This window comes from Colias croceus, chromosome 7, assembly GCF_905220415.1.
Source record: "Colias croceus chromosome 7, ilColCroc2.1".
Lineage (NCBI taxonomy): Eukaryota > Metazoa > Arthropoda > Insecta > Lepidoptera > Pieridae > Colias > Colias croceus.
Genome location: NC_059543.1, coordinates 4755096 through 4769917, shown reverse-complemented (window position 1 = coordinate 4769917; position 14822 = coordinate 4755096). Strand labels below are relative to the sequence as shown.

At 34.2% G+C, this 14822-nt stretch overlaps 1 protein-coding gene across 3 annotated transcripts in view; it reads left to right on the top strand.

The window, feature by feature from the left end:
* LOC123693376 (centaurin-gamma-1A) overlaps window positions 1-14822 on the top strand; it is a 120166-nt gene that overhangs the window by 75014 nt on the left and 30330 nt on the right. The window contains exon 1 of one of the 3 annotated variants that reach the window (XM_045638447.1): window positions 1157-1682. The exons of the other annotated variants lie outside the window; for them this stretch is intronic. Coding sequence (XP_045494403.1) covers window positions 1526-1682 — 157 coding nt within the window. The 5' untranslated portion in view covers window positions 1157-1525. Of the gene's footprint in view, window positions 1-1156; window positions 1683-14822 lie in introns of those variants that run through there. 3 annotated transcript variants of the gene reach the window in all.

The window sequence follows — 14822 nt, the reverse complement described above, 5'->3', positions numbered from 1 at the left end:
TTGATGAGTGATTTAAATAATTTCAAGGATACTTACCAAGCTCCGGAAAACTTGCGATGAGCTTGTCTCTAGGTAGCCTAGGTGCATAAAAATAAAGTGCGTATTGTTTTCACCTGATAACGGAAATATAATCCAAGATTTTGTTAATAAAACTGACAAACACGCCGCGTTGTAAACAAAAACCAATATGAAAAATACATTAGCAAATGGAAAAACATTCGACGAAATAACCGGTTTCGTTTTACCATACAACTTCTTTTAATTATCAGTCTTTGTAATTAAATGTGCTTCACTCTAATCAGTTAAGTTGCCAAGCTAATTACACTCCCCTTTTTAAGGCGAGGCCGCTGTTGCTACTTAAAAACTAATAATAAAAGCAAACATTTATGTTATATTCTTTAGTGTTTATTATACAGGGTGGAATTTTGCGAGCCCTGGAGGAAAAGTACCTACTTGAAATACTGGAGATAGCAAATTTAGCTGCAAAGAAACATTCCTTAGTTTTTAAAAAGAAAAAAAATTGCATTTTTGGGTTAATAGAGTAACTCTAGGGCCTATAGAAAACTTACATCCCGTATATTTTCCTGATAATATTTCATAATCCCTGTTGAAACGGCAATTAACTGATTGTGTAACACAGTGTAACAATTTTCAAATGGCACGATGATTAGTATTGATTCGGTTAAATGTAGACTTCTGAAATTAAAAGCCATCGCGTCACAATTTATAACAATTAGCGTGATTGATAAATGTATTTCATGACGAACGAGTAATTAAAGCTGAAGCTTCAGTGCTATCCAAGTTCACGCCTTGTAAGTTATGGCAATGAATAAGCTTCCTAAAATGTATTGAAGATTCCTGCATTTAAGTGCTGATCCAGTTCATCATTATAATAAGCAAATAATTTTAAATGGCGTTTGTGTTTTGCAATTCGTATGCGGTATAAAATGTATGGGAATTTAACATTCATACTAGAATCATATAAAAGTCACAAGATAATAAAATGTCTCCTTTTGTGTCTTATCGTCTTATCTTATTTATGATGAATTAAATGATAAATAAATGACACATTGTTTTTATATATAATCTGTTATAATGATATAATTTGCAAGTGGAGTACTATTCTGCTGAATATGGTCGTACGTCGGCACAGCGCACGTGAGGCAGTGTGCCGCTCGCTCTTGGCCGGTCTACACGTGTCGCGCTCTGCCAACATGAAGTCGCACCGACTTCAAGCGCTCGTTCGGGCCCTCTAAATACAGGCAGGATAGGCGAATTTTCGTGCACAGAATATTTAATCACAAAAACAATACTTGTGACGTATTAACAATAGATTACGACAGCGGATACAGTTCTTTTTTTAATAATGGATAGGTACATGTGAAGTGTAAAATAATGTTGATTTTCCTAGTGCAGTTTATGGTATGAACTTGATGGTTTCTAAATTGTGTGAATCGTCAACAAAAAGTTCACCATGAGAATGGATGTTTGAATCAGGAAGTTTGGGTCCGTAAATAAAGGCAAAATGTTGGCCGTTAAAAACTTTTTCATGCCTGAGAAAAGGGTGGACTCTCCCAGATTCTCCCGCATGCCTGAAGCTCTTATGAGATCAATTCGACGTCGCTCTTTGAGGGTTAAGAGGACGAAATCTTTGGTTCTTGTTAACGAGAAGAGGAAATCTGGTGAGTGGTAGCGTATTACATATTTCAACTAGGTACATTTAGTAGTAACATATTGCGCTTTGTTTAAATTCGTGACTGTAAAGAAAATTAATTTTAAATTATTCCGCTTTATTAGTTTCCTAAGTGCGTTTGAATAAACCGGTAGTGATAATGTTCGAAGGGATAGGAGGAAATAGACATTATGTTACATAAGATATTTGAATACAGATCTTGTATAGATTTATGGTAATAAATTAGGTACCTATGGGTAAACTTAAAGTTAAATAATCGAACGGTTTGAGCACTGCGTAATTTAATTTACCGTTTATAGAGTACATTGTTGCTAATATAGATAATACTGTACTAACAGGTTTCTTGACGTGTTACAAAAATAATTTTATTGTGCTTGTACTCGCAGTATCTCTATGTGAATAAAATAACTCTTGTTTAATCAGACTTTACGTGACTTACACGATTTAAAGAGTTATTGTAGAATGTAGAGTGATTTCAAATATATAAATCATTTGATTTGACACTAAATACTTAATTACAGAGATGTTTTGATTATTTTGTTTCTTAGTTTTGTTTATAAAAATACTAATTATAAGTGGGGAGATTTGTTAATTCGTTAGATTTATTACCTCCTGTCTATTATTAATTGTAACGAAAAAAAATTGAAGTTTAGAAATTGCAATTGTTTCTTTCTTTAATTTAAGTTATGATATTTTATTTCTAAATAGTATACATAATTATAAACACTAGTTAAGCGAACTTTCGTAAATTCAAATTCAATGGTTATTATAGGTCCTTATCAAATGCACATACAAACGTATATTATTGAACACAAATATATGATATAAATTGCTGGTTAATTTTAAACGATATTAATAATAACTGTGTACATTTCAAAGTATATTAGGTATAACACTTTCGCAATTATGATAACATGTGAGTTAAAACGTAGGTATATTAAGAGATTAGAAATTGTTGCAAGACGTTAGAAATCATTTCGTTTCAATTATACAGTCTGTATCATTCGTAACTCGGCTTGAAATAATTAGATATTTCGCATCATGTCATTGACATTGGCATCTTTCTTATTCTATTTTCAGTTTATGTGTATCATCGTTGCATTTACATCAAAGGAACATAGAGCTAGAGCATTATTTCGTGATCTTTTAGTGCAAACGAAAACTCGTATTTAGTGTTGTTCAGTATCAGAACATTGCATAGAATCTTTTCGAACGCATTAAAAAAAACGAAAGTATGCTCTACGTCTGTTTACACTAAAATAATTTGGCATAGTGGGGTTCCTAGGTGGAGTAAGAATTGAAGCGAAATTAGGAGACACTTATTAACGCACTTAGAAAATATGTCCATAAGTTTTAAAACATTAATATTTTTTTAGACTGTTACCTTTTGCAGTGGTTACCTCGAAGAGATCATTACTTTATGTTAAGACTTATCTATTAGATCATTACTACAGCGATCTTCTATGAAAAAGTCGTCTAATAAGTAATAAGTCTAGGATTTTTTTTACAATATTTTAAAGTTTTTTTTTTATCATAAACTATTAAATTCTAGTAGCACATCAAAATTCAACAATTTAATTTTAGACCATATCTTCAACAACTTCGATGTCTGGAAGTCTTTAGTTGGTACAGGTCTACAAATTTACGGGAAGTCATTATGTAAGGTGGAGATTGAGATGGTGGAGACATTATAATTAAGTAGAGCTAAGCATTTAATGGCTTAACGGGAACTAAACAAGTGTTCTCTGGAGAGATAACTACGTATGTTTTTCTTAGCTGTTTGTTTCAATTGCAACAAAATACACATATAGATAACTAGCTTTCCACCCGCGGCAAAACCCACATAGTTCCCATTCCCGTGGGATTTCTTATTTCCGGGATAAAACCTATCCTATGTCCTTTCTCGGGTATCAAAATATCTCTATACCAAATTTAATGCAAATTGGTTCAGTAGTTAAGGCGTGATTGAGTAACAGACAGACAGACAGAGTTACTTTCGCATTTTTAATATTAAGTATGGATTAATCAAACTTGTATATAGTCCCCATGTGTGTATAATATTTATTGCAACCATGGCTATAACCCAGCTTCCTACCAAAATTTGTCTCTGTCAGAATTATTGTTATTTGACCACTAAATTAATCTAATTTGACCGGATTAGTGATGGTAATCATTAATATCGTATATTGACAGCATTTGTATGTACGTCGTACATTTATAACAATGAATAACATTCTTAAAGAGGAACTGCTATGACGTCCACGGTCTCACATGTAACATTGCGCACGCGCATGTGTACCGAACACGTGTTTTCCGAGTTTTATCACTTTGTAATTAGCGCCGTGTTTATGTTTTAATGCGATAATTCTCACGGTAATTGTTTCTTTATAGTAGATACGAGGAAAGAGTGAAAACACTTTTTATTTGAACAAAGTGAATGTTATTCAATAATATACGAAGAATAAACAACCTACGTTGTTGGCTATTGAATATTTACTAAAATATGTAGAGGCAATTCGTTCTGAAGATTATTTTTTTATTTCACTTGCTCCTAATTTTATTCTTTATACTATAATGCGTAAGTAACTCTATCTTAAAGACACTATAAGCTTTAATGAAGTTTGGAACAGAGCTGATGGAATATAAGTTGAAAAGGTCACCTTTGGTCATTAGTTTTGTCAAGAAAACAAAACTACATGCTAGTGAAATAAGGGATAGAAATATGTAGGTATGTCTATCACGCGATAGTGCGAAGTGCACACAAGCGAAGCCGCACACAAAAAGCTAGGCATTTACAAAAGTGCAACTGCCCTTTTAAACTAAAATTAAATTTAAACTGTAACTGTGTAATTTTGATGCCCACGAAATACTAAATAATTATTACCTCCGTATAAGGAACTTTGCCTATTCATAGATCGATAGATTATATATAATTATCGGAATTAGAGGAATTTAAATTGAGTAGCGCTCGTTTTACATTTAAAGCTAATTAGACTATTAAAAAACAATTTTGTAATTATAACCCAATGTAATGAGGCCTTTTGTTTAGAATTGTTTACGATAAAATCATAGTCGTTGTAATATTGGATTATTATTATGAAATTTTGAGGTGAGCGATTGTTATCTTAGGCTAAGCGCGCACCACGATTTTAATTTTTGCGACATGATTTCAAAATCGCGCTGTAGAAAATCGCAGAGAGTACGGTGCGCGCACAGCGATAATTTAATAGTGATACTTACTCACTTTCATCATGGATTTCGTACAAGTTGCTTGTCTTTATTTACTACTTTGGAGTTTGGAGGATAAGAAAAAAAAAATTCGTCAATATTGGACTCATCCTTTTACAGCAGATAGAAATGTCAAAGGTTTCTTTTATCCATACTAATATTATAAATGCGAAAGTAACTCTGTCTGTCTGTAAATATGGTATAGAGATATTTTGATACCCGAGAAAGGACATAGGATCGGTTTTATCCCGGAAATCCCACGGGAACGGGAACTATGCGGGTTTTTCTTTGACTGCGCGGGCGATGCCGCGGGTGGAAAGCTAGTCAGAAATACAATGAACTTCGGATGTATCCCAAAAAAGTCTTTGGCTATTATAGAATGAAAATTCCGCCAAAAGGCCGCCGTTTGTGCTTTTTTATTATTGTAACCTTTATGTATATTTTGTTTCTTGCACAATAAAGTGTTAAATAATTAAATAAATAAATTCAAACTTCTGACAGATTACTGAGTTTATGTTTACCAAACAGTACCTATACCACTACGATGTTTACTATTGGACAGACGAAACACAAGTGAAGTGCCGGCCGGGCCCGAGTGTGCGATTTTATCATCGCAGTGCGCGCGGTACCATAGAATTTCATATTCTGCATTTCATTTTGGCGACAATCGCGTCGCGAGCAGTCGCAGCAAAATGTGACAAATCACAATTTTAAAATCGCTGCGATTATTTAATCGCATGTGCGCGCATTCTCATAGTAACTCATACGTTGTATTTCTGCGATAAAATAATCACGCTGCATAAAATCGTGGTGCGCGCTTAGCCTTAGACGAGGGTTAAAAAGCTAGCGTAGGAACTGTCAGTTTCGGCAAATATCGATTTTACGACACTGAATGTTAAATTCGTAGATTATAATGGTGGATATGATAATCTGTTGGTGATATTAAAAAAAAAATTATCGAACATTTTCATAGTAACTACCTAAGTGTGTTAATTTATCATTGGTTTATATTTTCAAAGTATTGAAATTCACTGAACAAGTAGGATACGTTACAAAATTTTCCTTAAATATCATTATTAAAATAACCCAAGGAAATACCCGACCACCTATAAACTACACTAAAAAATTGTTTTAAATTGTCTATAAGTATAAAAAGTGCATAAACAGGTAGTCTACGTATCCACCCCCAACCCCTGATCTAATTACTTTGCACCTGGCAAGCGCGTGCCAACCCTAATGTCAAGTAATACGTTACATAACTATGATAAACATTCACTGGACATTTTTTATTGGTTTACTAGTGTAGGGCCTTGCGAGGTATGTTAATTGACATTTATCTAACATCTGCATCTCTTTATTGTTTTTTGATTTAACGCTTTGAATACATAACGAGAAGGATTTTTATACAAAAGCATAGTTTTTAAGTGATAAGGTTAGGGTTTTTAAAACAGTTTTTGAGTAAGTGAAATATGCTCTGTATTCTTTATAAAAACTCAAAACTCAAACTCAAACTCAAACATTTATTTATTCAATTAGACTTCTTCGAGAAGCACTTTTGAAACGTTAATACATATTTTTAACATTTACCACCGATTCGGAAAGCAGTATCTATGGAGAAGAATCGGCAAGAAACTCCATAGTTGCTCTTTTAAATCATTTCAGTATTACAATTTAATTTTACAAAATATGTAAGTAACTGTACGTATATATTATCATAATATGCCAAAGAACAGCTGTCCTGTGGTTTTTACACGACAACCCTCCATGGGTTTTTATCTTCTATTTATACGTCGGATACTACCCTCTTCTATCAGATACCGTTTTATATTCTAGAATATACTAAGTATTCAATCTCATTATGAACAGCCTCTTTACGTCTTATGTAAACTAAAGTTAAGTCTTTAATAATTAATATTTTAAACGTTTTATGCTGAAATGTATGAAACTACGCAGTTATATACAGCGCAGTTTTGATCGTCAGAAAACTATGAATATTAATTTTAATGATTTGACGCGGAAAATTCATTTTGCGGTTTCCGACGGAAATCAGATATCAAATAAACAACTGCATTCGTAGCTTTATGCATTTGTTCAGCTGTTTATTCGCATAATTTCAGTTATTTTTTTCTCTTGTGTATTGGTAAAAACGTACTCTACATAGAGTTTTGTAATATTATGTCGTTTTCGACATAAGTATAATAACGTATTCCTTCATTATTCAGAATTATTATGAAATAATATTATTAGCGTAAGAATGAAAAGGTTCACGATGAAAATCGTTGTAAAAATATTATGTATCTATATCTAAGTTAAGTACTTATCTATTATTTGATTAGGACCTAAACATTCAGATGGTAAAACAATTATTTTAAACGTATTATTTATTTAATAATCTGATGCTGATAAATACAATATACAGGGTGTCCGGGGAAGTGACGATAAAAAGAAAAATTTAGACTTCTCATGTCAAGGGGTACCCGAATTACCCCCATGTATGTTCAGCGATTTTTAGTAGTTTAGGAGATAGAATTTTTTTTGTGATTTTTTTCATAATTTTCACCCAATGTCGGTTTTGATTTTTTTTCTCTTTCTTTTGGATGTTTGGGGAGGGTTTTTTTTTGTGATAAGGTATTATCATAATATCACCTATCACCTGAATAAGTACTATTCACCTAGGCCTTGCAGAAGTTCATTAGAATTCAGTCTGAAACACAAAATTACTGCATAAGCTTAGTAGTTCTAAAAGTTTAGGACCTTAAAAAAATTTTTGGAACCAAATCAGTAGCTTTAAAGTATTTTCAAAAACTTCTATGGACCTTCAACATGAAGAAACGTGAAAAAAAACTAGACCATTATGGGCTTTTTTTTCCCGTAGTGTGCCTTCAAAGTAAAAAGGTAGCTTTTTTTTAATAAAACTGGGTAATTTAGTTTGTGTTTAAATTATTAATTTTTCATTCACATTGTTACAAATAATGATGAGTAATAATTGTTATTATTTTACAGTAAAAACATCTAGCTATCTCTGTTACACCCGTTTACAATGACCACGGTCATTTGGAACTGGCGCTGACAAAAAAACCGGTTTGAACGAGCGAGATAAAGGCAACTGGCAGCGTTCACCCTCACAAACACAACAACCGCCTTTGTCAGTCAGTCGTTTTCACCACGTGTTAACTGCTGCTTGTTTCGCTATTTTTTCTCAACTACTGACTACTGTGCTACCTACCTTCGGACCGTTTCTTCTTAACCTGACTACTTGTGCTTGTGTATCGGACTTCGTTTTGCTTATCGGATTGGACTCGTTACCTGGAAACGTGTTAGTGATGAGCTTCAGTTTAAGTGAATATGCAGAAATGCATTACTTTTACGGTGTTGCACAGGGCAACGCCTCTGAAGCAGCAAGATTGTACAAAGAACAACTGCAACGCCGAGGAGGACCGCAACCCAATCCGTATCCAGATTATCGTGTTTTCATCAACACTCATAACACATTAATGGCAGGCCGCATTCCTGGTCGGGATCAACCACGTGAAGGAGTTCCAAGGTCTGATCCAGATCTCGTTGCAGTTGTGTTGGAGCAAGTACATCGGGATCCGGGAGTGAGTACGAGAAGCCTGGAACGTCGACTGGGCATACCCAAATCCTCGGTCCATGATATCTTGACTAAGGAAGGCTATCATCCCTACCACATTCAAAGGGTCCAAGGTTTACTCCCTACGGACTACCCATTACGGGTAACTTTTTGCCAAACTATGTTGAACAGGCAACGAGAGGACCCCGATTTTTTCAATAAAATTTTGTGGACCGATGAGTCACGGTTTGAACGATTGGGTATTTTTAATATTCACAATTATCATTCGTATGCACAAGAAAATCCACACTCCGTTAGAGCTTCAAACTTTCAGCATAGGTTCAGCGTCAACATGTGGTCTGGGGTCCTCAATGGCGAGTTAATTGGACCATTTGAATTACCATCAAGAGTTGATGGCGACACATACAAAAGTTTTTTAGAAAACGACCTGCCGTTGCTGCTGCAAGATGTAAATTTGGAGCTCAGGCGAATCATGATTTTTCAAAATGACGGCGCTCCATGCCATTACGCAACGAGAGTGCGTAACTATCTGAATGAAGTATACCCCAACAGGTGGATCGGACGAAGTGGACCAATAAGTTGGCCGCCACGCTCACCTGACCTAAACCCAATAGATTTTTTCATCTGGGGATTTTACAAAGAAATAATTTATGCCCGAGAAATATCCAGTGAAAATGAGCTGAGGGAGAAGATTCACCAAGCAGGAAATGATATTAAAACAAAGAGCGCAGCTTTCAGAAATTTGAAAAGTAATTTTTTACGTAGGTGTAGGCTGTGTATTTCTGCAGAGGGGCGTCATTTTGAAAACTTACTGTAAAATAATAAAAAATAATAACAATTATTAACTGTGTTTTAGTAAAATTCACCACTTGTCATCATTACTCATCATTATTTGTAACAATGTGAATGAAAAATTAATAATTTAAACAAAAACTAAATTGCTCAGTTTTATTAAAAAAAAGCTACCTTTTTACTTTGAAGGCACACTACGGGAAAAAAAAGCCCATAATGGTCTAGTTTTTTTTCACGTTTCTTCATATTGAAGGTCCATAGAAGTTTTTGAAAATACTTTAAAGCTACTGATTTGGTTCCAAAATTTTTTTTAAGGTCCTAAACTTTTAGAACTACTAAGCTTATGCAGTAATTTTGTGTTTCAGACTGAATTCTAATGAACTTCTGCAAGGCCTAGGTGAATAGTACTTATTCAGGTGATAGGTGATATTATGATAATACCTTATCACAAAAAAAACCCTCCCCAAACATCCAAAAGAAAGAGAAAAAAATCAAAACCGACATTGGGTGAAAATTATGAAAAAAATCACAAAAAAAATTCTATCTCCTAAACTACTAAAAATCGCTGAACATACATGGGGGTAATTCGGGTACCCCTTGACATGAGAAGTCTAAATTTTTCTTTTTATCGTCACTTCCCCGGACACCCTGTAGATCAGTAATATGAGTATCAAAATTTTAATAAACAGATACCTACATTTTAAAAAGAATTATTAAATATGCCGCTATCTGACTGATCCAAGTTAAAAACGTGAGTATAGTTGAGAGCGGAATCTATTATAACAATAGTGAACCAAAATTATCTACTGAATCGTGATATTATGACCCGATATGAACGGCCCAATTCGAACAATTGTGGATCCAGTCCAATAGCTCCGAGGTTGCATTTAATATTGAACGAACTGCAGCCTTGCCATTTATATTCTCATTGCTAACAAATGAACCACGAAAAGTATTATTGGTCGATTTTTATTGTTTTCCTTTTATTATTCGTTAAGTAGCAATCTTGCCTAATGAGAAGTAAGTTTCATATTGGATCAAAAGAATTAAAGAAAGAAATCAACGTGTTTATTGTAACTGTCTATTATTATCTGGTTAAATTTTTTGATTAAGATAGAAAATGGTCCATGTGTCTAGGCTCTTCAAGATTGCGTTATAAATTGTAAGATTGTCCGAGTCTTCTTTAATAAATAATCCAATTCAGCCAACAATGTAATGGCGAAGGTCGTAAATAGAAAAAATGACCTTAACATAATATTTAAGTTTATGTTAAACTTGTTATGTGTAACGTAGTTTGTACTTAATTCTAATATACTAATGTGGTAAGTCAAACTACTAAGAGAAGTATACAAAAAATATCAAATGAATACTTTGTCTATTTCAGAAAGAGCAATATTTTATTTTGCGTATTTGCACTATATGTTTAGGTACATTATATTATACATAGTAAATACATAATATAGTAAATGGATACGATATGAGTAAAACAATAATTTTAGAAGTTGCATGACAAGTAATGTCGTCCAGACTTTACTTTACTAGTTCGACTTTCCTTTCAATATTGATGAATAGTGTAGATACACAATGAAGATTCATTATAATGTAATATTCTCTTACAATCCAATAAAATAATGGAACTAAACAATAAAGGAAAGGTCCATTACACAACTCACTATCGAATATTGCAAAACTTTCGCACACGTCATAATAAATTCATTTAATATCATCTTACGGAAGTTGGGCTCATATAGACGATATGATACGAGAGTGAGCGGAAAATTATGGAATATCTTATTTTATTTATTCGAATATTGTTTTTTGATTCGATTTTAGCTGTTATAGTTTAAAGAATAAAGAGTCCACAAAATTTGTGTAGGACATTTAATTTAATTTATCAAGTTAGTAAATAAAACAATTTTTTTTTTTTTATAAAATTCGTAATAATTGTTAATATTCCATAGTAATGTATGTATAATCTTTCCATCAACTGAATAAAATTATCCGATATCAAAACTTTCGCTTACAAAAGTTCTACGTCACTTCTACTCAATTTCTTCATGTAACACAGTGGCCTACCGTCCCACAATTTATTGTGGCCACGGGGAAAAGCTTATGTTATTGAAAAGGTTCCAACCTATGGTTCAAACGATATATTACGTCGCATGGAGTTTGCCCCATGACGCTCCGGGGATCGTAGCGAGGTCAATTGGGAGTGACATTTTATCTGTAATGCATGGACCAAAGGTGTAAAAGTTTAATGACATGTTTACGTTGCGTCTGATGGGTTTTGGGCAGGAAAAAGCAAAGATTGTTAAATAAACTTGAGATTCTTTATTAGACGATGCGCGTAGTACGAAGGGTAAAGACGGAAGAGAGAAATTATAAGATGACACATAGGTATTTGACATACACATTTGTTTATACAAACTCTTTTCACCAACACTGGCCCTTAAACAAATGTGTAGGTACATAATTATTGTACAACATTAAACAAGTTTAGTTTTTACAATTTAAGAATTTAACAAATTTATTGTAAACCTAAACACGTTACAAACTTATAATGCTTTTCTTTAGTAAGTGGTTTTGTTAAAATATCGGCAGTCATTTCAGAAGTACACAAATAATTCAAATTAACAATATTATCTTTTACAACTTCTCTTATAAAATGATGCCGCACATCTATATGTTTCGTACGAGCATGATACATAGGATTCTTACACAATTTTTGTGCTGATTGGTTATCATTAAAAATCGTAACAGAACAATGCCTACCTAACAATTCATACAACAGAGTTCTTATGAATAACGCTTCTTTACAAGAATCTGATAGAGCCATATATTCTGCTTCTGTGCTAGAAAGAGCGACTGTTCGCTGTTTTCTACTTTCCCACGATACAGAACAGTTCCCAATTTGAAACACAAACCCAGTGTACGACCTACGATCGACCTCACACGAAGCCCAGTCAGCATCAATATACCCATTGATGTCTAGACCACTTCTACTAAAAACAAGTTTGTAGTTTACAGTACCCTTTAAATACCGTAGCACGCGTTTCGCGGCCTTCCAATGACGCTGATCATAACAATCATTATACTGGCTCAGCATGCTTACCGCGTGCGCGATGTCTGGCCTGGAGCTAACTGAAATATAATTTAAACAACCAATTAAATTTCTATATTCCAAATTCTCCTCCTTTTTATCAGCCTTTACAAGTTTCAATCCCGATTCCATTGGAGTTTGAGCTGGCTTACAGTCAGTCATATGAAAACGGTCTAAAACATTCTTTATGTAACTAGACTGATCAAGATAGATATTATCTTGGTTTCTTGTGATGCGCATACCAAGTATATGGCTGGCTGGCCCTAAATCCTTCATTTCGAATTCTTGCATGAGTTTCTTCTTTATTTCAACTTTCATTTGTGAATTTCTGGTTGAAAATAATAATATATCGTCCACATACAACCCAATGATGACTAATTCTTCACCATTTGATTTAAAATACACGCAGGGCTCTGAGGACAGTCTTCTGAAACAAAGTTTTGTAACCAACACATGGTTTATCTTTTCATACCAAGACTTCGAAGCTTGCTTTAGGCCATAAATTGCTTTATGCAATTTATATACTTTATGCTCACAGCCTTTTACTTTATAACCTTCCGGTTGTTCCATGAAAACTTTTTCTTGCAAATCTCCATTTAGAAAAGCAGTTCTTACATCCAAATGATCGATATCCATCTGCTTTTCAGCTGCTAAAGCCAATAATATGCGAATAGTGGAATATCGAACCACTGGAGAAAAAGTTTCCTCGTAATCAATTCCATAGCGCTGTGTAAAACCTTTAGCTACCAATCTGGCTTTATACTGCTTTAGATTTCCATCAAGATCTTTCTTTTTCTTAAAAACCCACTTGCACTTAATCGGTTTTTGATCTTTAGGTGGATCAGTTAATGTCCAACATTTATTTTTAATAAATGATTGATACTCATCAGCCATTGCTTTCTTCCAGTGAACAGCTTCAGCCCCTCCTAGAGCTTCTTGAACTGTCTCTGGTTCATCTCCAATGCAGGTCAGCATTGCAGTACACGCACTGTCATATTCCGATGTATCCATCGCATCTTCAAGTGTCGATTCACCTGGAATGTAAGTGACATCGGAAGGATCAACAGAACTACTGCTGTCAGAGTCATCTAACTCAAAAATACACTGTCTTCTGGGATTAGTTACAATCTCATTTTCTTCCCCTTTTTCTGGTGATAGTGAATTTTCAGACTGTGCCACTTCAACATGAGAATCATTTGAGTTTAAATTCTCAGTCTGTAAATTATTTATCATCATGAAAAAATCACCATTTTCACATTTTTCAGTGTTTTTTGTATAGAATTTGTTTTCAAAGAAAGCAACATCCCTTGATTTAATAATTTTGCTGAGATTCTCTGGATCAATCAATCTATAACCCTTACTATTTTCACAATATCCTACAAAAATGTAAGGTTTACATTTTGAATCTAATTTCTTACGATTCTGTGTCAAGGCATAAACCACACAACCAAATATACGTAAATGGCTAAGATTCACCTTCTCATTAGTCCATTTTTCCTCTGGCGTGCTACCGTAGACTGCTTTTGTAGGGGACCGGTTCTTCAAATAAACAGCGGTATTGACCGCTTCTGCCCAGAACTGCCCATCTAAGCCTGCGTCTCGTAACATGCTACGAGCCTTCTCGACGATTGTCCTGTTGGCCCGCTCAGCAACGCCGTTCTGCTGAGGCGAGTGCGGTATGGTAGTCTGGTGAATGATGCCGTTATCCTTCAAATATTCCTGGAATATAGAATTGACATATTTGCCTCCATTATCCGTCCTCAACAATTTTATTTTTCTATTGGTTTGGTTCTCCACCATTGCCTTGAAATGTTTGAAGTTATCGAAAACTTCACTCTTATTTTTCAGAAAATAAATCCATGTTTTCCTACTACAATCATCAATAAACGTGAGGAAGTAACTAGCACCACCGAAAGATTTCACTGGCATAGGCCCGCATAAATCACTGTGTACAACACCTAACAGTTCATTTGACCTACTTTGTGCCTTCTTAGGAAAAGGTAATTTGCTAAGCTTCCCCTTAACACAAGCTTCACATTGACTGAACTGTGATTTATCATAAGTAATACCACTAGCCATACCTTTCATTAACAAATGCATACTCCTCATATTGAGATGTCCTAGTCTCCTGTGCCATGTCTCCTGCGTAACAGAGTTAGCAGCCGCCTGGAAACTCAGCTCAGTTTCTTTCTTACAGCTCTCAGATGCTTTCTTCTGCACTAAATCTTGAGCTTCTGTATTTACCTTGGTAGTTGCAGATTCTACACTATTCCCTGAAAACATAGAACAGCCACCACATCCTACCACACACAGATCACGCTCTCTAACAGATTCTGCAGTTTCTAATTGATAAACACCATTTTTATGTACAGCGGTAGCTGCTAGCTTTTTACCATAGAATATATTACAACATTTTT